The following is a 21,803-nucleotide window of genomic DNA, read 5'->3' on the forward strand; positions in this document are numbered from 1 at the left end:
GGAGGAAGGCTAGGGCGGAGCAGCTAGGAAGGGCGGCGGGTAAGAGAGCGTCCGGAGGGGCCGCGACGACGCGGCGGCCCCCGCCCCCAGCGGCCCGCGCGGCTGCCTCGGTAGCTGTCATGGCCGCCGGGTCACGTGGCCGCGGCCGGCGCATGCGCGGTTGCCGTCGCGCCGACTCCAAGGGGCCAGGCTCTGCGCGTCCCTCCCTCCCTCTGTCGCGGGCCGCTCGGACGCTGCCTTTCTTCCCGGACGAGGACCGCTGTCCGGGCTTCGAGGAAGCCGGTGAGTGTGTCCAGAGAACGGGCGTGTCCCCGGAATATCCTGCCCTGGTCGCGTCCCCGGAGCCCCAGGCAGTGGGGTCACCCCCTTTTGCACAGTCCCCGTAGACCCCCGGAGAGGGGTCCCCCAAAGTCTCCTGTTGGCATCTCGAAACCAAAGAAAGAGAAAACATGTATTTTGCGTCCCGAGAATCAACAGTATGAACAGTCAGAGTCGCGGGACCCCCTTGCCCGCCTCCCCGCTGGTATTGGGGGGCTTTCAGCTAAACTGGGGCTCGTTCGGCGGTCGTCGGCCCGGCCCCCCCGGGCGGGGAGTGTCGGCTTTCCACAGAAATGCCTGTCGGGAAGCGGGGCGCCCAGGGGTGACGCCTGCGCGGGTGGCCGGGCCGGGCCGGGCGCTCGGGGTGGGAAGAGGCTGGTGGTAAACAGGAAGCGGACGCTCCATTCCCGGGGAGCCGCTCAGGTAGGCTCCTGGGGGGACCCCGGGGTCCGGAGTGAGGGACCCCTGTCAGTCCCAACTGTGGGAGCGTGTTAGGTGGCGGCCTCGATCCCGCTGTTGTGTCGGTGGCTCTGCAGGTCCCCTTGCACCTGCGGTGGGCGTGGCGTCGCTGGACCCCACCCTCCGAGTCCCTGGAAACCAGGGGCGGGAGGGGGGGGGTGTGCGGGGTCTCAGACGGCTGGGGCCAGGAATACAGCGCAGAGATAACCCCCAGACGTGTTCATCCAGGAAGTGGGATGAACTGTGTAGGAAATTTGCTGCCACAAAACCAAAGGTGTTGCCTGCCATTATCGCCAGGAGGCTGACTTACATGCACGTAGATGCTGTATTTACTTAGGTTGTAGAGGAGGCGGACATGGATGCTGTCTGGATTATATATACACTGGAGGCCGGGTGCAGGAAGTTGGTGCAAGAGTAGGCCTTCCTTCCCCTGGCTGCCAGCATGGGCTTCCATCACAGCCCTGCTTTGTCCGGAAGGTCGTCCGGAAGGCATCCGGTCTAATTAGCATATTAGCTTTTATTCTTATAGATAGATCTATCTCTTTATATCGATATATATATATATATATATACACACACACGTATTCTATATAATAATGAACTAATATGCTAATTAGACCAAACAGCAGAACGACCATCTGGAGCACCCAGGGCTGCAGGGGCCCAGCCCCTTGCACGAATTTCATGCATCAGGCCTCTAGTATATGTATATACATAATCAGGACTTGTTAAATGTTTTGAGTCAGAAGTGAACTTGCCCAGTTTCTTCTTGAGAACACAATGCATTTTCTCTTCATTAAACTCGTGTGCTCTCCAAACCGGTTTGGTGGTGAATAATGAAAGAGATAAGGGAGCTGTTAAAAGTAGGCATTTCACACCCTGTGCAGCCCAGGGTATTTTTCCCATTAAGAAAAACTGATCGACAACATTGTATAATACCTTCAAATTAATTAAACCTTATCAGAATTTCTCGTCTGTTACTTCCTGGAATCTAATTGCCACGTATAAGTCTTCAGCTAGGCTTTCCTGTAAAATCCGCACTGCCTCCCTTCAAGGACTTATAGGCAAGTGACATACACCGTTTTGGTTTTTAAATTTTTTTTGTAGTTGCCATTTTACTTACGTTGTTTTCCAAATTATTGACCAAGTATCATTGTTTTTTTAAATCACGAAAATATTGATTCTTATTTGCTGTTATGTTGAAAGTGTATTTCTTATAGAACACATGCTATATAACCTGTCAGTTGATGCCAGCAGTATCATGGGGGAAGTATAGTTCATTTAAGACCTATTTCTCCCTAGCCGGTTTGGCTCAGTGGATAGAACGTGGGCCTGTGGACTGAAAGGCCTTGGGTTCAATCCTGGTCTCTGAGGGTGAGGATTAAAAATAAAACCTATTTCTCTCGCCCTAGCTGGTTTGGCTCAGTGGATAGAGGTCGGCCTGTGGACTGAAAGGTCCCGGGTTCGATTCGGTCAAGGGCACATGCCTGGGTTTCTGGCTCCATGCAGGAGGCAGCCGATCAATGATTCTCTCTCATCATTGATGTTTCTACCTCTCTCTCCCTCTTTCTCTCTGAAATCAATAAAAATATATTTTAAAAAACAAAAACCTATTTCTCTCAAGTAACCTTAGCAGTCTAAATGGCCTGTTTTGGCAATTACATTCATCTGGTTCTCTGTCCTTTTCACTTGTGGCTGTCCAACCAAAGTCTAGTACTTTGCTACTCAAAAGTGTAGGGTAGGGACCAGCAGCCGCAGCATCCCAGGTCCTATCCCAGATGTTGATTTAGAACATGCATTTTAACCCTTTGAGTGCCAACCAATATCCTAGGACCTATGCTAAAATTGCCAAGGCATTTTTGCTGATTTTACAGCAGTTTAGGAAAAAAATTATGAATCGCAAGTAAATGAAGTTACATATTCAAAAACTTAAGGAAACCTTTACTACATTGACATATTTAGCAATATCATCATCACTAATAAAAGCAGACTTAGATCTGGACACCATTTCGAAGCTTTGATAGCGCTCTGGGCACTTTTGGTGAAAGACAGGAGGAGTGCGATCGTGTTCCCCGGCACTCTAGGGGTTAATGAGCCCCCCCTCCCCCCGTGATTTTTAATGTACATTAAGGTTTAAAGGTTACTGCTTCCGGTTAACATTGCAGTTATTGTGGGCAAATGTCCAAATGCTACAGATATTTACAGATATTTCCCATTTTACCCCTCTTAATCCCCCTCCTCTGAGCCCTTACCTACCCCCCAGGTCTTCACTACCCTATTGTCTGTGTCCATGGGCTATGAATACCTTCTATATATATAAAAGCCTAAGCGACCATTTGAATGTTCAACCGTTAGCTGTGGTTCGCACTAACCACCAGGGGGCGGACGCTCAATGCACAGGCATGGAATCATGGAACAGACTGATGAATCTCAGAGGGGAGGCGGGAGGGAGGAGGGCGGGAAGAGATTAACCAAAGAGCCCATATGCATACTAGAGGCCCGGTGCACAGATTCATGCACTGGTGGGTTCCCTTGGCCTGGCCTGCGGGGATCGGGCTGAAACCAGCAGTCTGACACCCCCCAAGGGGTCCTGGATTGCGAGAGGGTGCAGGCCAGGCCAAGAGACCCTACTGGTGCACGTGTACTGGGCCTCTAGTAAGTATTTTAGTTCTTTGGTTTATCTCTTCTCGTCCCCCCAACCCCACATCGAGGTATGTCAGTCTCTTCCATGCCTCCATGCTTTGGGTCTTATTTTGCTGGTCAATTCATTTTGTTCATTAGATTCCACAAATAAGTGGATCGTGTGAATTTGTCTTTCTCAAATTGGCTTATTTCACTTAGCATAATACAAATGCTATTTTTTAATAGGCCTGCTCTACACATAGACAAAACAAGGTTGACTTATAGCAGTGAACCATTTTGCTTATCTATGTATATTTTATATATATTTTATATAAAAGTGTATATACATACCCTGTAGTAAAAGTTTATTTTAAAAATAATTATTTTTATGCTATTTGCATTATTTAACTTGTATGCATTTTTTTAAACTTGTATGCATTTTTTAAAAAATAGGAAACATCTGGAGAAAATGACACATTGGTTTCATAGGAATCCATTAAAAGCCACAGCTCCTGTTTCTTTTAACTATTATGGCGTAGTCACTAGTCCTGCTGCTTCAAAAATTTGCAGGTAAGTTTCATCAATCTCAACAGGTATTGGCTGAATCACCCTTGGGTACCAGGTACTTATTTAGGTCCCACGGTCAGTCCAAAAGTATGTAACACGCTGTCCCTAAACTTAGACTCCTTACAAACTTATAAGTGACATGAAGAGTTAAATCATAGATTACTTAAACTTTGCCAGGCCACAGTCCTTCGTTTTAAATCAGTGAGTCCCAGAGAGGCTAAAGCAATCACAATAAAAGAGTTATTATCGTGGTATAAGAGACTCTACAAAGTCGTATGTGAGTATTGTTAAATTCATTGAGTTCTGACCCTATGTCCTGAATAGCCCTCAGAGTGTTGATATAGGAGAAAGGAGTTTGAATAAATTGTATAGCTTAGACCAGGTTAGCAAACCCATGTTCAGCAGATTTGGCCCACTGCTTGTTTTTATAAATAAAGTTTTATTGGAACACAACCCCTGCACCCCCATTTATTTCCATATTGTCTATGGTTGCCTTTGCCTTCTCTCTACAACAGCATTTCCTACAGAGGCTTAGATGACCCAGAAACCTTAAAGTATTTACTTCCAGGCCCTTTGTAGGAAAAGAAGGCTGATTCCTAATGTAGATAGTAAGAAAGAAGAGAAGTCATTTCTTTCAGGAAAAGCTTAGTTCTAGAGTAGTTTGACTGGAACAAAAAACAGATGCAAGAGCTATTTCCAAGGAGGGGTCAGCTGGCCAGATTTGCTCTGGGAAGTTGAAAGCATTCATTGTATATGAGATAGAGAACCAAGGTGATCAAGGCATTGATGGTACCAGTAAAGGAAAATCAAAGGAGATGCTGCTTTTTGTGGGAAGAAGTAATTGGAGCAAAAGGTGGGAAAACGCTCTTGGTGCTTACAATTTAAATTTAATCTTTAGCCATTTGCACAGAGTGTCTCCAGACATTGTAATGTGATTTCTGGAACCCTCACTAGGCAAGTTGCCTTCTGAAGTTAGATGTGGAGCTGGAACAGGACCAAGTTGGAGCTGATGGTGTAGCTCTAGGGTTGGATAGAAAGTTGCATGAATAGATGAGACCTCAGAAGAGAGAAAAGGAGGGAAGCTAGAGACTGAACATTTTTGGAGTGGGAATGAGAAGGGGGCATAGAAAAAATGAAGAAGGAACCTTTAAAGATAAGAGGAGACTCTTCAAAATTTAGAGTTATTGGAGTCAAGGGAGAAAAGAATTTCAAGAAGGAAACAGTGAATCTACAACATTTGTTGCTGTAAAGAAGTAAAAGGGAAGGGAGACGTTTTAAAATGACTAATGACCACGTGTTTTTACATATTCTTTAGGTGTATATTGAATTACAGAATGCAATTTCATTTTTAAAATATGGGTTTCTACTTGATAAAGTATATTTCGACATATCAAAGTTTGAAATTTCAAAAAGATAAAATCATGCACAAATATTCAGTTTCCATTTTTCAAAATTTTATTGTGAACTGGGCAGTTTAGTTTACTCGTTCTTAAGTCCTTCCTCCCATCTTACTTAAGTGATTGTGTTCAATTTCTTAAATTAAAACTTGCTATATATTTTTATTACATGTTTTGCCCATGATTTGTCCCTTTAAATTGGACTGAATTTATTTTAGTACAACTTCTAAAACAGTTATTACTAGAAATTTCAGTTACCTCCAGTGTTAGCCCTAATTAAATTCATTTCTGTGTACTTAGCAATACCTTAGAGGAGGTATGTGTGTGTGTATGAGTGTGTGTGGTGTTTTAAAAGCTACAATTGACGTTTTGAGCCACTTTGATGCAGACTCGTTGTAATACCGCTTACTAACTTGACTGTCTCTGTCTCCTGGAAGCGACTTGAGGTCATCCCGGGCACGGCTGCTTGAATTGTTCACGGATTTGAGCTGTAATCCAGAAATGATGAAGACTGCGGCCGATGCGTATTTTTCCCTTTTACAAGGTTAGTTATTTATACAAACTTGGGAGTTTGTAAAAGACAGCTATGCACAAGTTCACATTTAATTCTTAGACTTTTCAAATCGGAATACAGTCTTCTGGGCTGTATTCTTTGGTATGCTTGAGGTTCAGAAATGTGAGAATGTAAGAGTGGTATGTGGTCTTTCTCACATTTTGAAAATTAAATGTGTTCATATTTCATAATGCGTTACTTTAGAGAAGGTGTGAGATACAGAAAGAGAGGGAGAGGTTAAGAGTTTCATTCAGATACCTGGAAAAGTCATTATCTGAAAAATTTTCTAAATTTAATACTTGATGTTGCTTTCTAAAACTGAAATGTTTTGTACCGTTTATAGGTTTCATAAATTCATTGGATGAATCTAGCCAAGAAAGTAAGTTACGATATATTCAAAATTTCAAGTGGACCGATACATTACAAGGACAGGTTCCAAGGTAGGCAATGCTAACAGTACTAAATTGAAGCCATTTTTGAAACTATTTAGCCAGTACTTAACTCATAGACCCTGTATTTGAAAAAATAAAATATAGATCCAGTCAGTATTTTCTCTTATCAGGAAGTTAATTTTTAAAATTTCACCTAAACTCCTAATACATGCTGTTAAGTAAAAATATAATATTTCTCCTGGACCAAATCTGTTTTTCAGATAATCAGTACAAATGTTAACTAGACTTTAATAGCCTTGACTTTTAAAATTATTATTTTTTTTATTGATTTCAGAGAGGAAGGGCAAGAGAAGGAGAGATAGAAAGATCAATGATGAGAGAGAATCATTGATCGGCTGCCTCCTGCACGCCCCCTACTGGAATCGATCCCCTAACTTGGGCAATGTGTCCTGACTGGGAAGCAAACTGTGACCTCCTGGTTCATAGGCCGATGCTCAACCACTGAGCCACGCTGGCTGGGTCAGCCTTGACACACACAGAGTGTTCGGGAATTTGGAACCCAAAGCTAGCTTTCGGTCTTTGCCTACATTCAGGCAGAACAGAATTTGGTTTTTCCCCTCCTTTTCCTTTTCTGATGAATAATTCAGATGTCTTCGGTCAGTGTCTTTCTTTCTTTCTCCCCAATCCCACCCCAGTTCCATACTCTTTTGACTCACAGTATTTATTTTCTTCCTAATATCTCTACACTGTTTCTGTTCATTTTAAAAACTCCCCCTCAGAACTTTCTTACCACTTATTTGAGACTAATTAGAAGAGATCTAATTATAACAGGAAGCAGATGATAATGGTGCTCCATTTTTATTTAACTCCTTTTTTTTTTTTTTTACACCACTGAGCTATTTAAGTGGTTGTGTATCTTTATATCAACTTGCTAGAATTACTGTTTTCTAAAATCAGGAGGGAAGGAAACGGAGACGGCTGAAAGGCCAGACAGACACGCATTAGAGGCAGGAGTGTGGGCCTTGGGTTCACACATAACGAGGTGCGATCTCAGGGCTTGGAAGTGTGTGAACATCCGCCTCTTCCGCTGCGTGTTGGGGTTGCAGGTATAGGCCTCTGTGAGAAGCAGAATAGGAACACTTATCTTAAGAGACTAATGTAACGCCAGGCACAGAGCAGGCATTCAGTGAATGTGAGTTTCCTTCCTTCCTTGGGAATGTTGTTTGTAGAAATCATAAATTGGGTAGGAAGTTGGAGACTGCATCCTTTCCACATTTTGATATTCTGGGATCCTGAGGATTCCCAAGTCCTCATTTTTTGTTTTTCTTTCTGTGACTCCTTTGTATTTTATCTAAAATTAAGGAATATTTTTATTTAAAAATATCTTTTTTTAGAGAGAGAATCAAACCGCTATCTTTATTACATTAGAAAACTTTGGCAGCTCCTAAGACTGTTTTGCATCACATACATTTGGCACTTTTCCCCACCGTGCCAAATGTTGATTCCCGTAACAGCATTTCCCGCATAGTTTTATGAGACAGTACAGAATTATACGATAGAGGCCTTAAATAATACTACTGAATATTCAGTACATCCGAGGTATTTAAGTAACTTTATCCTTGACTGCTACTGATACGCAATAGAAAATACACTTACGAGTATAGAATGAAAAATGTTTCCTCAACTGTATATACTCTGACCACTACTTAGATGTGGTTCAATAAAAGTGGAATATTTGGGAGGAGGCAGATTGAAATAAATGAAGGAAAAGTGGGAGTTACTCCTGTGACTATAAGTTAGCAAAGCTATTTTATTACTTAAAAGTAAAGTTATAAATTAGAAATGCCTACTAGATCACCAGAGGTAATCCATTTGAAAGATCTCAGTGCTGAAAAGAATAAGCCATGAAACTATGCATTAAATTTTTTTTAGGTAGTTTGTTCATAACATATTTTTGTATAACATTAAACAGGGTAGTTCATAAGTTATTTTTGAGTTACCATATGTCTTATAACAAATCTACTTTTTTTTAATCTAAAAAGTTTCTATGTCTCCATTTCTTTTAAGATGTAGGCAACAAAATAGAATCGTGATTTTAGTTTCTTCCCTTTGGGTAATTTTTCTTTATCTTAGTTCTGTGTATGTACAATAAGGGCGTTGGTTTTTTCCTCATTTGAGATAGATCATCTATAAGGAATTGTCAGGGTCTTGGCAGAAGCCTAATGATTAAAAACTAGAATTATCTTATTTGCTTAATAAGCTTTTGTCATCTTTGTGTCATATTTAGAATAGAACCTGAAGGAAACAACATATAAAATATACTTGAGTTTACGACCGTTTTCTTTGTCGTACGCTGATTGGCTTAGCTCAAAATCCTCTTCACTTTCTTTCCAGTTTGGCTTTTTGCCTCTGTTCCTCGATTTGTTTTTATGAACCATCTGTTCCCGTCAAGCTAGCGGGGTCTCTGCAGTCAGGAACATCGCCAGACCTTCTTGTGCGTTAGCAGCATCGTGCCCTCACCTGGGACGGCCTCTGCTTCCTTGCAGCCATCTTTCAGGGCACACTTCAGATTCTATAGCTGCATTAAGCGCCTTTAATTATTTAGCCTGAAACCATCTCTCCTCTGAATTCCATTTCCTTACAATGTGGTATAAGTGCCACCAGCTCCAGAAGCAATTGGGTACTTGTTAAAAATGCAGATCCTGGTCCCCCAGCCCCCAGACTTTCTGACTCTCTGGGATTGAGTCCCAGAAATCTGTGTTTTTAAAGCTACTTTATGTACAGTAACCTTTGGGAACAACTGCTAGTCTCATGCTTACCTCTATCATCATTACATTCGAAAACCTTGGCTTACTGTTATGGAGTATATACCGGGCAGTGTGTTTAGTCCTTCATTGTTAATTACGTGTGTGTCTTATCTCTCCGTCTGTGTTAAACACAAGGACTGTTTTCTTCATTTTTCAGTTAGCATAGGGTTATCTATAATTTTGAGTTGGGTATACCAGTAGGTCTCATGTAGAGATGTCTTAATAATTGACAACACTTAATGATCATGTTTATGATTCTAGTGCCCAGCAGGATGCTGTTTTTGAATTAATTTCCATGGGATTTAATGTAGCTTTATGGTACACCAAATATGCCTCGAGACTGGCTGGAAAAGAAAAGTAAGTTAAAAGGGGATGGTTTATATGCATATGTGTTATTTTTCCAGTATATGGAGCTTTGTTATTAAAAAATCTAGCCTATTGATAAAAAGTACCACTTTGGTAAGTGAAAGGTTGCCTCAAAATGTTAGCATATTAAGCTTCAGAATTATGGAGCCCAGTGTCAAAAGGAGGGAAAAAATGAATAATCTTGTCATGAGGAAGGTCTTTTTAAATAAAACCCTAAACCAAGAAAAGGAAAAGATTGAATATTTGAGTATGTAAAAGTACTATAAACAGAATTTTTAAAATGACAGATGGGTCAAAAAAAGTGCAATGCATTATACAAATTATTTTTATAAAATGACAGATGGGTCAAAAAAAAGTGCAGCGCATACTACAAATTATTTTTATAATGTATATTCTTTTTTTTATAACTTTTTTTAAAAAATATATTTTATTGACTTTTTACAGAGAGGAATGGAGAGAGATAGACAGTTAGAAACATTGATGAGAGAGAAACATCGATCAGCTGCCTCCTGCACATCTCCTACTGGGGATGTGACCGCAACCCAGGTACATGCCCTTGACTGGAATCGAACCTGGGAGCTTTCAGTCCGAAGGCCGACGCTCTATCCACTGAGCCAAACCGGTTTCGGCTATAATGTATATTCTTACAAGTCAACAAGGAAAAGACCAACACATCTAATGAAAGTAATCAAAGGTCATAAATAATTCACAGAAACATAAATAAAAAGGATGCAAAAGATGTTCTGAAGGATTAAAGAACTGTGATATGAAGTGAGATACAATTTTTATAATCGTAAAAGTAGATATTAACAATACGAAATCCACTACCACCTCTGGTGCATCGGAACACGGGACTAATATGCAGCCATTTAAGAATGAAGTTGATGGATGGGGACCTGGCTTGGAGTGGTGAACACACAATTCAGTATCCAGATGATGTCTTATAGAACTCTACATCTGAAACCTATATCATTTTATTAACCAGTGTCACCCCAATAAATTCAATTTTTAAAAAGTGAAGTTGAATTGTGTAGGCTGATGTAAAATGATCTCTGACGTAATTTAAGGGGTTTAAACAGGAGCAGAGTAGTGACTGTTGTGTATTTATGTGTTTTTCAAGTGTGTGCATGCATTAGGTGTCTGACGTTTATGCCGTTTACGCACAGAAGATCATCTGGAAGGAAAAACAAGAAGCCTTTGTTCGGACCACTAGACAGCGTCTCTCTTTTCATTTGTAGTTTCTTCTCTTTGGGTCTTTTTCATGTGCATTTGTTAAATGTCAAGTTAGATTTTCTAAAAGGAAGAAAGCTAGTAGTGAGAAGCACAGATGACTAATTTGGTTTTATGATACATAATGTATTAGTTGTTGGTTTTAATACGAGAAATGGCTTTGATCCTCAAAGTAATGTAACCACTGTCTTTAAGCATTACAGAAGAGGAAGCAAAAGAGGTCCATCGAAGCCTGAAAATTGCAGCTGGGATTTTTAAACATTTAAAGGTAAAAAAAATAATAAGATATATTTCTAATGCTTTAATTCTTGAAAAAAATTTTTTTAAAATATTTTTATTGATTTCAGAGAGGAAGGGAGAGGGAAAGAGAGATGGAAACATCAGTGATGAGAGAGAATCATTGATCAGCTGCCTCCTTCACGCCCTGCACTGGGAGTCGAGCCCACAACCCAGGCATGTCCCCGGACCGGGAATCAAACAGTGACCTCCTGGTTCATAGGTGGATGCTCAGCCCCTGAGCCACACCAACCAGGCTTGAGTAATTTTTCTCTACTTCTTGGGGGTGTAGGACGAGGGCATTATTCATTATGTAAAAAGTACTAGTGTGTGTTCTGGATTCTTTATGTTAAGTACCGTGTTGATGAGTGGGGCCAGTTATAGAATAGCGTCTCCATTTTAGAAAATCACCAGTCAGTTTTACAATGAGAAAACTCACGTCATGATTCACTGCATGTTTTTCCGTCTCTTCTGAAAAGGCATAAGACAAAGCCCCAAAATTGCTGGTGCTGACCGGTTCTTATTGCTGTCTGCAGCAGTGGCCAGAAGCAGTCAGACTTCCGCACAACTGAGCTGCTGTTTTCTCTGTCTCAGTGAGAACACTGCAGGGGCGATCAGCACACACTCCTTATACTGAATCGCCTGAAGATAGATGGAGATGAGGAGAAAGATTAATGTATTTCCAACCAGAATCACCCGCACCTCATTCTCACTAAACCACTATTTCCTGGAGACCAGTGTTGGGTTTTCTTAGGATAAGATAAGATGCTTTTACATTGATTACAAAGCTGTTACCCTGAGAGAGCTGTAGAATTGAAGTCGTCTTTATATCCAGGTGTTAATATATGAGAGAGCAGTGCCGGCTGCCGTTCAAAAGGCTACTGTTTCGGTTAAATATTTTCTAAGGTGAAAATATGATTTGCACATCTAACCAATCCATTATGATCCAGATTTTGTTCTTGAATTTCTTATTTTTACAAAAGCTTATAAATAAAAAGCTTCGAAAGTTTTAGTGTACAGGAGCTTTTATTCTCTATAAGTTTAGTGTTTTTCCTTTTTTTTTTTTTTTTTACACATTTTTTGATAGTACCCTATATTTCTGATAAATCCCTATCAGCTTCCACTTTCTTCATCTCTCACAACTGGGTTAAAAGAAATTTGGCCTTTTTTTTCTTTCTTTCTCTTTCAGGAAAGTCACATCCCAAGGCTTATCACGCCTGCAGAGAAGGGGAGAGATTTGGAAGCAAGGCTCCTAGAAGCTTACATTGTTCAGTGTCAGGCCGAGGCTCAAGAAGGTATCTTAAGATTGTAAGGTGTTGTTAAAAGAAAGTCTGTATCGGCATTTACAAAAATTATTTTTTAATTAATTTTTCTAAGAGAGAGAGAGGAAGTGAGAGAGAAGCAAACATTGAATTTTTTGTCTCACTTTTTTATGCATTTATTGGTTGTTTCTTGTATGTACCCAGACCAGAGATCAAACCCACAACCTTGGCATATCAGGATGAAGCTCTAACCAACTGAACTACCCGGCCAGGCTCCCCCCCACGCCCCCCACCCCTAATTTTTTTTCAAATTAGAATTAGCTGGAATCCAGTCTTAGGTTTTGAAAAATTTACAGTGAGAAGTAATTTTCCTTTAGCATTTGCCTTCATTTTTAGTTAGCAGAAAAAGGCCTCACAATGTCATGTATCTTTTTTAAAGGATTTGATTTCATGTTGTTTCTGACAGAATAAAATTAATTCTGTAACTCATCTTGTCCCCCTCGACCTTGCTCAGTCCTTTCCTTCTCCCACTATTTGGCTTGCCTTGAAATTACCCCCTTTCAATGGCAGGAAATAAATGAAGACTTAGGTGAAAACAATAAACTTTGTAGGCTTTTGTTTCGCTTTATTTCTGATTCCAGAGCCCCGAAGGTATTTGTTTCTTCTTACATCATGCTGTTTTATAGTAGTAATTTCCTGTGACTAGCTGGTAATTGGCTATAATGATTTATTTAAATAAAGAAATGGGCTCCGCCGGTGTGGCTCAGTGGTTGAGCGTCAACCCATGAGCCAGGTCAAGGTTGCGAGCTCAATGGGGCATGCAGGAGGCAGTCAGTTGATGATTCTGTCTCATCCTTGTTTCTATCCCTTTCTTCCTCTCTCATCCTCTCTCTCAAATCAATAAAAACATTAAAAAATTAAAATAAAAAATGGCATCAGAACCAGCAAGCTCATTTTGTGTTTGCATTTTCTGTAGCTTACTTTTCATATGAAAACTTTTAAGGAATGACTAAAACCCCACATAGGTTGTTGGACTGTCTTTTGCCATTAGAATTGAACTTAGATGCATTTGATTGTGTTTTGGTCACAGTGACGATTGCTCGAGCCATTGAGCTGAAGCATGCTCCAGGACTAATCGCCGCGCTGGCCTATGAAACAGCCAATTTCTACCAGAAAGCTGGTACGTTCATCATCCCGTTGTTACACTTTCAGCCTTTTGATGTTCAGATTAACCTCCGTTCTAAATAGGAAACCGGCAAATTAGAAAGATTCTCAGACTTTTCACTATTTGCAAAACTGCAATAATATCTGCATTATTTTTATGAATTTTGTTTAAAAGAAAATAAAAGAATTAGAGCTGTTCACAGTTAATATTGCTCCATAGCTTCTAATGGAAAGGATGGTACTATACTTTTTAACCAATTATGTCTAATAATTATATAGCTGTTTTTGCTTTTGAAAATTTTTTGGTCTTTATTACAACCTTATAGCTACTGTCCTTAGTGAGACAAGAAACTAAAATCCAGAGAATTAACATAACTGACCCATCATTTAACTGCTAGCAGTTGAGAAGCTGGGACTAGAACTCTGGTTGTCTCATTAGCCTATTTTTCTTTTCATTCACTTATTTAGGAAACACATGCATGTTCCTGTGTATGGGATGGGCACTATTTTAGTTACTGGGTACACAAAAATCAGTAGAACAGATTCACAGTCTAGGAAGAGGGACAAACACATTTTGTGGCATGAAGTAAGATGGTACAGCGGTGAAACAGAAGTCTGAAGGGCCTGAGCCTGCAAGAGGAAGGTGGTGTGTAGCCTTATTTTGAAGTATAAATAGAAGTTCCAAGTGTGCTAGGAATCTTTAGCGATGGGAAGAGGAGAACATTCTGTAGTTTATAGAAATACAAGGGAACTTAGCTCCTTCTGGGAGCTTTGGACAGATGCTCTTGCTAAAACACCGGATGAGTGTTGAGCGGAGAGGTTAGGAAAGTGTGCGTGGGTGAAGTCATGAATTGGTTTGCAGGCCTATCTGAGAAGTTTGGCCTTTATTCAGTAGATGTTTGGGGTCCATTAAATGATATAAAGTAAACTTGACTTGATTGCATTTGAATTTTTAAAAGGTCCCTATGGTTGTAAAATGAGAAATGGGCGTGCTTAGGAGGAATGGTTATAATGTAAGGAGAAAATGATGAACACTTTGACAACAATAGAAAGTAGGAAATAGAGAAGAAGAAATAGATTTAAGAAGACGCGTGAATGTGTGTATTTCATATGAGATTCAGGGATGGGACTGTGAATGAGTGTGTCCTTCATGCTTCTGACTTGGGTGACTATAGACTCTGCATTGCTATATAACTTTTAAAAAATAGATAATGTAGTAGTATAAATCATATTTACCTTGAAATTCTTAGTTAGGTCTATTTTTATCATTATGTTAAACCTAAATTACATTAACCATCAAATCAAAGAAGGGCCCTGGTACTTAACCAATCTTATTATGTAGTTATTGGGGAAAATAAATCACTTGAAATAAAGCGAGGTTTTAAAAAATATGTAAATGCTTGAATTTTAGACTTGAATGTCATTCTGCTTTTAGCATCTGAACACATGAATTACAAGTCGTCTAGTGAATCAGGGTGAAATGATATTTTGCTTTTTAAAATGTAACTTTAGATCATACTTTATCCAGTTTGGAGCCTGCATACTCTGCTAAGTGGAGAAAATACCTTCTCTTGAAAATGTGCTTCTACACGGCTTATGTAAGTATGTGTAACCCGGAAACAATAAATTACGGTCTTCCCCGCCCCTGGAGTGCCAGCTGTGCCGTCTCTCCCGACCCTTCATTAGCGTTTTACAAACAATAGACGTTCTCAGTAGATGGTCACCCACAGTCAGTGCAACCACCAAGGTGAACTAAGGTGGGTGGAGAGAGAGATGGAGAACTCAGAACTGGGTTCTAGCAGTGGAGTTGCTGTTCCACTTAAACCCACTTTTAAGCTGGACCCTTCTGCATACTTAAGAATTCTCTCATTTCATCCTATAGGAAGATACTTACTAATTCTAATCTTAAGACATACCGTGCATATTTCACCTTCGTTGGTGAAGAACTATTAATAAGCACTCGTTGGGAAGTGACCTTTTTGTCTCTTGTACCCACCAAACATTGCCCTGGCCATTGAGGCTCAGTTGATGGGAGCATCATCTCATACACTGAAAGGTGGTGGGTTAGATTCCCGGTCAGGGCACGTACCTAGGTTGCGGGTTCGATCCCCAATTGGGGCGGGACGCAACAGATGATGTTTCTCTCCCTACCTCTCTCTGAAATCAAAGAACAAATTAAAAAAACAAACAACCCTTTTTCAGATCTAGGTTGATATTTTCATTTCTTATGCCTTATCACCTGTTTTCAAGCATGCTGCATAAGACCATATGTGTGCTATCCTTATACTGATGTAGACATTTAAGAGTGAGCATATCCGACTTCATGCTTCAAACCGGTTTAGTCCTAATTTAAGTCCTCCCTCCCACTCCCTCTCCATTAGCACAGTGCTTTCCCTCCTTTACCCACAATGCCCTAGTTTTAGAAACAGGTTGTAACAAATGCTTTTTGCTCGCAGCCCATGGTTAAAAGACTAGTTTGGCCCAAAGATTTGATGTAATTCCACTTTTGATACGAACAGAGATGGGGGAACACTTATTCAAGTAAATAAATGTAAGGGGCTGCATTGAAACTTCAAACAGTGGACAAAGGCAATGATTATCTGATGCATGTATAAAACAACGGCAGCGGAAAGCATCATTTGTGGAGAAAAGGAATGAACATTTGTGTCTTTTATCAGGCTTACTGTTACCACGGTCAGACTTTGTTGGCTAGTGATAAATGTGGTGAGGCGATCAGGTCTCTCCAAGAAGCAGAAAAATGTGAGTATTCCCACCAGATTATTAACTCCCTTCTTAAAAACACATGTTTTATCCTAAAGGGGAGGGGCAGTTAAGAGAGACTTTGGCTGAGTTCGTGAACGGGGATGGAATTGGAGAAAAGAAAAAACGTTTCAGAAACCTGGACTCTCTAGAGAGGACCCAGCTTCCCCTTGCACTGATGCTGGTGTTGCTGCCCCATTGCCCGCCTTCTCTGATTTCAAGCGCTTTTAGTGTGAATAATCAATAGTGATTTCACATCAAATGACTTTCTATCCCTTTCACACAAGCCTTTGCAAAGGCAGAAGCGTTATGCAAAGAATACGGAGAAACCAAAGGACCTGGACCAACAGTCAAGCCTTCGGAACACCTGTTCTTCAGGAAACTTGGAAACCTTGTGAAGAACACCCTAGAGAAATGTCAGAGAGAAAATGGATTTATGTGAGTACAGCTTAGCAGTCTCTTAGTAATATTAATGCTAGTAGGCCGTTGACGCTTGAACAGCACAGGTGTGAAGAGCTTGGATCCACTCACAGGCAGGTTTTTTTGATAAATATCTGTAACTTCCACCCATAGTTGGGGATCTGCAGATGAGGAGGGTGAACTGTATGCATTGATCTGTTTCCAAAGATTTTATGTCAGATTGCAATTAAGATTAACTTTAATCTTCTCTTTAAATTGGTACTAAAGTTTACTTGTGTTGTCTTAACCCTTATTCTGCTTCTGATGACGATGTATAAAAGCAGATTTCAAAATGTAAACATAAATTTTCAGTTAACGTAATAGCCCCTTATACGGTCCTGATTTTCTGTTTCCCTGCCATTCTCTCTCCATGTGTTATATATATCCTCACAACTCCCTTTGCATATTCATCTCACTCTGGTTTTAGCCACCTATACTACTGTCTCAGTTTTATTAAATCAGCATTGTTCGAACTGTAGTTTGGTAGATACAACTTTTTAAAGGTATTTAAAGTTCCCATACTTTTTAAAAATTATGAGTTAATTGGAAATACGGAAATAATGTGCTCAATGTGGAAAACCTAGAGTGAAGTGCAAAGAAGATAAAGCCACAGCCCTCATCACTTCGGTGCCTTTCCATTCAGAAATAGTGACGTCTCCTCACTTAGCGAGATCTCTCTTTTTGGCCCTCAGTCTTTCATGTGGGTTTTGTACATTTTTTGTGACGTTCATTTCTATCGGGTTTCTTTTCGGCATTCTAAATAAAGGTCTAATAGCAAATATATTAGGGACAAAACAGCTTTTCAACAGCGGGCTTCGAAGTTAACCCCAAGTTGTCTCTGCTTTGGTCTCCTTCCATCCCTCCCCTGTTCCTGCACCTGGTCATCTGAGCGCCTTCACTCCCTTGAACACGCCTCGTGTCACCTAATCACTCCCCTCGGAAAGCATCCCCAAACCCGACCTGGGTTAATTGCCCTCTCTTGTGTTCCCCGTGGCACTCTGTCGTCATAGCTTCAGTCACACTGCGTCGTCGTCGACAAGTTTTCTTGACGGTCTCACCTACTCATCTGTAAGCTACACAAGGCAGGTTGCACAGGGCCCTGAACTTAATAGGTACTGAAATAGTTAATGAATGAATGAATAAATCGCTATGTCAATGGCTTTTTGCAGTTACTTTCAAAAAATTCCAACAGAAGCCCCACAACTGGAACTTAAAGCAAATTACGGCCTGGTGGAGCCCGTGCCTTTCGAATTTCCTCCTACAAGTGCGCACTGGACCCCAGACACGCTGGCTGCATTTGACCTCACCAAAAGGCCCAAGGACGACAGTGTAAGAGACTGCATTTTCCATTCCCTCACAGATGTTTTTTAATCCCCACCCGAGGATTTTTAGAGAGTGGGAGGGAGGGAGGAGGGGGGAGAGAGAGAGAAAAACATCGATGTGAGACAGACACATCGATGGGTTGTCTCTTGCACATGCCCCTACCAGGGCTGGGGGCCCTGCAACTGAGGTATGTGCCCTTGACCAGGAATCGAACCCAACACTCTTTGGTCCACGGGCCGATGCTCTAACCACTAAACCAAACCGGCCAGGGCTCATTCACAAACGTTTAAAAAGAATTCAGGGTTAGCATTTTGCTATTGTTCTCTGCACAAGTAGATATATATATTTGTCCAAATGTGAAATCAGCTAACTGCAGTGCTTGGTGAAATGTGTTCTAGACTCTCTCAGAGACAGACCTCGAGTCCTTCATTGTCTCCTGGTTTTCCACCTAATTCACTGGCCTTGTTTTCAACACATTGTCTTGCCTTCTTTCCAATTTGTCAGAGCCTCCAGTGGGAAGAGAGTGGGAAAGCACCTCTGAGGAGGACGGCTTGCCCATGTCTATTGCTCTAGCGATGCTCTCTGTTTCTATGTAGCGTCAGGCAGGGCAACTGAAAACTTGACCTGATTTCAACATTGCGTGGAGTCACCCACCGGTCAAATAAGACTGCTTGTATTCACGTCTACCTAAGTCCTTGCTGTACTCAACCGAAGGGTAGATGAAGTAGAAGTGTTGAGGTTTGACTTCCAAAAGAGGGAGGGCTCTGTGAAAAAAAGGAAGTGGGAGTTAATTCTCCCTTGAAATGGGGTGGTTTTTAAATAGTTCCCCACCCGTGCTACAGCCATTGTGCCTTAAAAGAACTGTCTTTGTATCCCGTCCCGCCTCCAGAATAGTGCCTGTCACTGTCACGAGTAATTTCCAAACAGAGAGGCTCCTCGTGCATGTTGATCCTCGGTGGTCTCCTCAGACAGCGTAGGAGGAGCAGGAGCCTGACTTTTGCCCTGTCGGTTTCCATCCTCACCGATGTGGTGCTTTCCCATCATGTCTTCAGTCGAACTGATATGTAGCTTCCGGAACAGCTTCGCTCCTCCGCTGTTGGAGAATTTAATGTCGCGTCTTTTACAAGTTAGAGGTGGAAAAGGTCTAGTATTCGTTTTCCGAATCTTCGCTTCTGTTCTTACGTCGTATTGTTCTTTCTCCCTAGACCAAACCCAAACCGGAAGACGTGAGGCCCGTGAAAGAACCAGACATCAAACCTCAGAAGGACACGGGGTGCTCCGTCTCCTAAATGCATCGCCCCGGTGCATGGGAGCCGCTCGCCTAGTGGACGAGATAAGCCATGGACTTCCGTCCACATTTCTTGAAATGATTTCTCCGAAGCCTGTAGAATAATGTAGTCCCTTCAGAGGGAATCGACCTTCAGTGTAGTTGTTAGATTTTTAATATACCGAGGCTTCATGCTTTGTTTCCACATTTCTTTTTAACCAGGACAACATGGGGAAGACTTGATTCTGCTTCTGAAGAGTGTATTTAAGGGTTGGGTCTTTTTGTTTTGTTTTTTTGTTTTTCCCCCCACACTCTGGGTAATAATAAATTACAGGTTAATATCATATAGGCCAGAATCATGTGGTTATGGGTATGTTTTCTCTCTTTACAAAATCTTACTTTCCTGCCTTTTAATTGATACCAGCAGAATGACAGGAGTCTGTTTTCACAGACAGTTTTCCCTTCACCATTCTGTTCATTGTAGCACAGATTTGGGTTCTGAGTTAGTTACCTTTCCGCTGGGAAAAAAGTCATTTAGAGTTAAAGGTTAGAAAATGTTTATACCCAACCCCTGATGATCGAATCTATAATTTCCTCAAAAATCAGTGTTTGCAGGGATGTTGAGATCACTTACGGACTTCTGCTCTGGCGGCCCTGCACCTCGTCGGTATCTGTAAACTTTCAGCGGTTTTGACGAGTTCCTTTCTAATGGGTTTTTCACCTCCAGGGCAGAACTTCGCAATAGCTCGTATGTTTCTGTGTGAGGGGAGCCAGAATGAAAAGGTTTTTGAAGAAATCAGATGTTGCATGGTGTCGAGAGAAACGTTGAACCTAAGGGGAGGGTTGTCCTGAATTACACTGGTCACTCCACTTCTTTGTTAGAGAAGTTAGAGTAAAATGCTTTGGTTACCTGGGTAGTGTACCTTGCTTTTATGTGATTTTCAGATACACAAGATATGTGTTGCTTTATGCCAGAGGCCAGAGCAAAAACTGAACAGAACAACAGATTCAGTATGATCTTAACAATAGTTTGTAATATTTGAAACCGTTTCATATGTACATAGACTTGGGATATAGTGGATGCATACACCTGTAGGTTTATCTTTTGATTATTCTCTGGGGGCATTAGCTAATTTTCCTATTATAAATGGGCTGGCTCACTTAATAATAAGAGCGGTATATGTTGGAGCTTACTACATGCCGGGCCCTGCACTGAGCACTTCCATAGATAAACCCTTGAATCCACACCGCAACTCTGAGAAATAGGTAAACTCTGCCTAGAGTGTTGAAATAGGAATAAACATTTCATTATGCAGAATAGATTATGCCTGTCTGAATCAATATTGGCTCAAATAAGTGATTACTAAAATCATAATCTACACTCTTGAAACCAGCTACATAGGATCAGTGTGTTTAAAAAATATATGGAATGCTACCAGAAGTAACATATGGAAATGCTCCTTGCTGTAAAACGTTTTTCGAAGCCGTTTGCAGAATAAGTAGAGTAATAACTGAACAGACATCACATTGTAGTTTGCTGTCTATAGAAACAATTTTAATTAAATTCGCCGCATTGTGATTACAGAGTCATTCGCCTGTTCGCTGTACAGCAGTAACTGACAGAGCTGAGCTGTCCTTGATGCAGCTTCTAGCTGGGCCCGAGGGTCAGCTTATCGTAGGTACCATGCTTATTAACCAAGCTACTAGTTCTCACATTCACATTGTGTGCATCATACTACCACACACGGAATGAAAGCATGTAGTATGCTCAGTGCTTCTGTGATATGCAGTGAATGCTGGCAGTTTAGTCCCTCACTGGCAACTTTGACCTAAGCAGGTAAACGTTCTGTTGACCCCGCAAAGGCGACACTTTGTGGCTGAAATATCCCCTTTATCATATTGTTTGAAATAGTGTTGGGAACTTGGGGAAGTTGAGGAATCTAAAGAAGTTGCTTGAAGGTTCTAGAGAGGGAACTATTTGCATTAACTGTTGCAGACACTTCATACTTCTCTTAAAGCGGATAATGACAGCTAACATTCTACTAAAAGTGCTGTTTGTATAATGAATTATCTTTTTATTTATGGAAATAAAAGTAATTTTACTTACAGTTTCATTGACATTTTTATTTGCTCTTCTATAAATATTTTTACATTTATTAAGCCAGTGACAGTAACACAGTGCAATACCATAATTTTTCACAGTGACATTGGGAAGTGACAGAGCCACGTGTGTCCGTTGTTTTATGCTACCTGAGCTATTCGGTTTCTGTTTATTGGTCCTTACCACCCCTTCATCTCAAAGCACCATTTCGATGGGCCTTACTCATAGTGTCTGTCCGTGATACAGTCTGCGTACTGTGGTAGGCTAGCTAGCGAGCTCATCATCGCTGAACACTGCTCTGCAGAACACTTTGTACTTTGGAAACTTGAGGTGGCATTTTTCAATGTTATATAAATATACTCAGAAGTAAAACCATATTCAGAAGCAGTTCCTTATTCTCCAAACTTTAGAAAACACCACATTTCTTACCTCTTTTCATTTGTGCATACAAGTACACTGCAGTGTCATTGTCAGCGAGGA

The 21,803-nt window shown here is 41.0% G+C and overlaps 1 protein-coding gene across 4 annotated transcripts; it reads left to right on the forward strand.

Moving 5' to 3' along the window:
* Positions 1-146: 146 nt before the first annotated feature.
* On the forward strand, positions 147-21,333 carry BROX (BRO1 domain and CAAX motif containing). Of its 4 annotated transcripts, none has more exons than XR_002826476.1 (13): positions 147-282; positions 3,853-3,969; positions 5,801-5,907; positions 6,260-6,356; positions 9,377-9,472; positions 10,907-10,979; positions 12,177-12,282; positions 13,340-13,429; positions 14,926-15,011; positions 16,092-16,173; positions 16,461-16,611; positions 17,825-17,961; positions 19,161-21,333. XR_002826476.1 is itself a non-coding variant. In XM_006103704.3 (13 exons), the coding sequence occupies exons 2-13, from the start codon at positions 3,869-3,871 to the stop codon at positions 19,242-19,244; spliced, it is 1,233 nt and encodes a 410-aa protein (XP_006103766.1). In that variant the 5' UTR covers positions 147-282; positions 3,853-3,868; the 3' UTR covers positions 19,245-21,333. The 4 variants fall into 4 exon arrangements, 3 of the variants coding, with proteins under 3 accessions (XP_006103766.1, XP_006103767.1, XP_014301568.1); XM_006103704.3 differs by having other exon boundaries at positions 17,802-17,961; XM_014446082.2 differs by lacking the exon at positions 147-282 and adding an exon at positions 664-741 and having other exon boundaries at positions 17,802-17,961.
* Positions 21,334-21,803: the final 470 nt, after the last annotated feature.

The sequence above is a fragment of the Myotis lucifugus genome, unplaced genomic scaffold (genome assembly GCF_000147115.1).
Source record: "Myotis lucifugus unplaced genomic scaffold, Myoluc2.0 scaffold_500, whole genome shotgun sequence".
NCBI lineage: Eukaryota > Metazoa > Chordata > Mammalia > Chiroptera > Vespertilionidae > Myotis > Myotis lucifugus.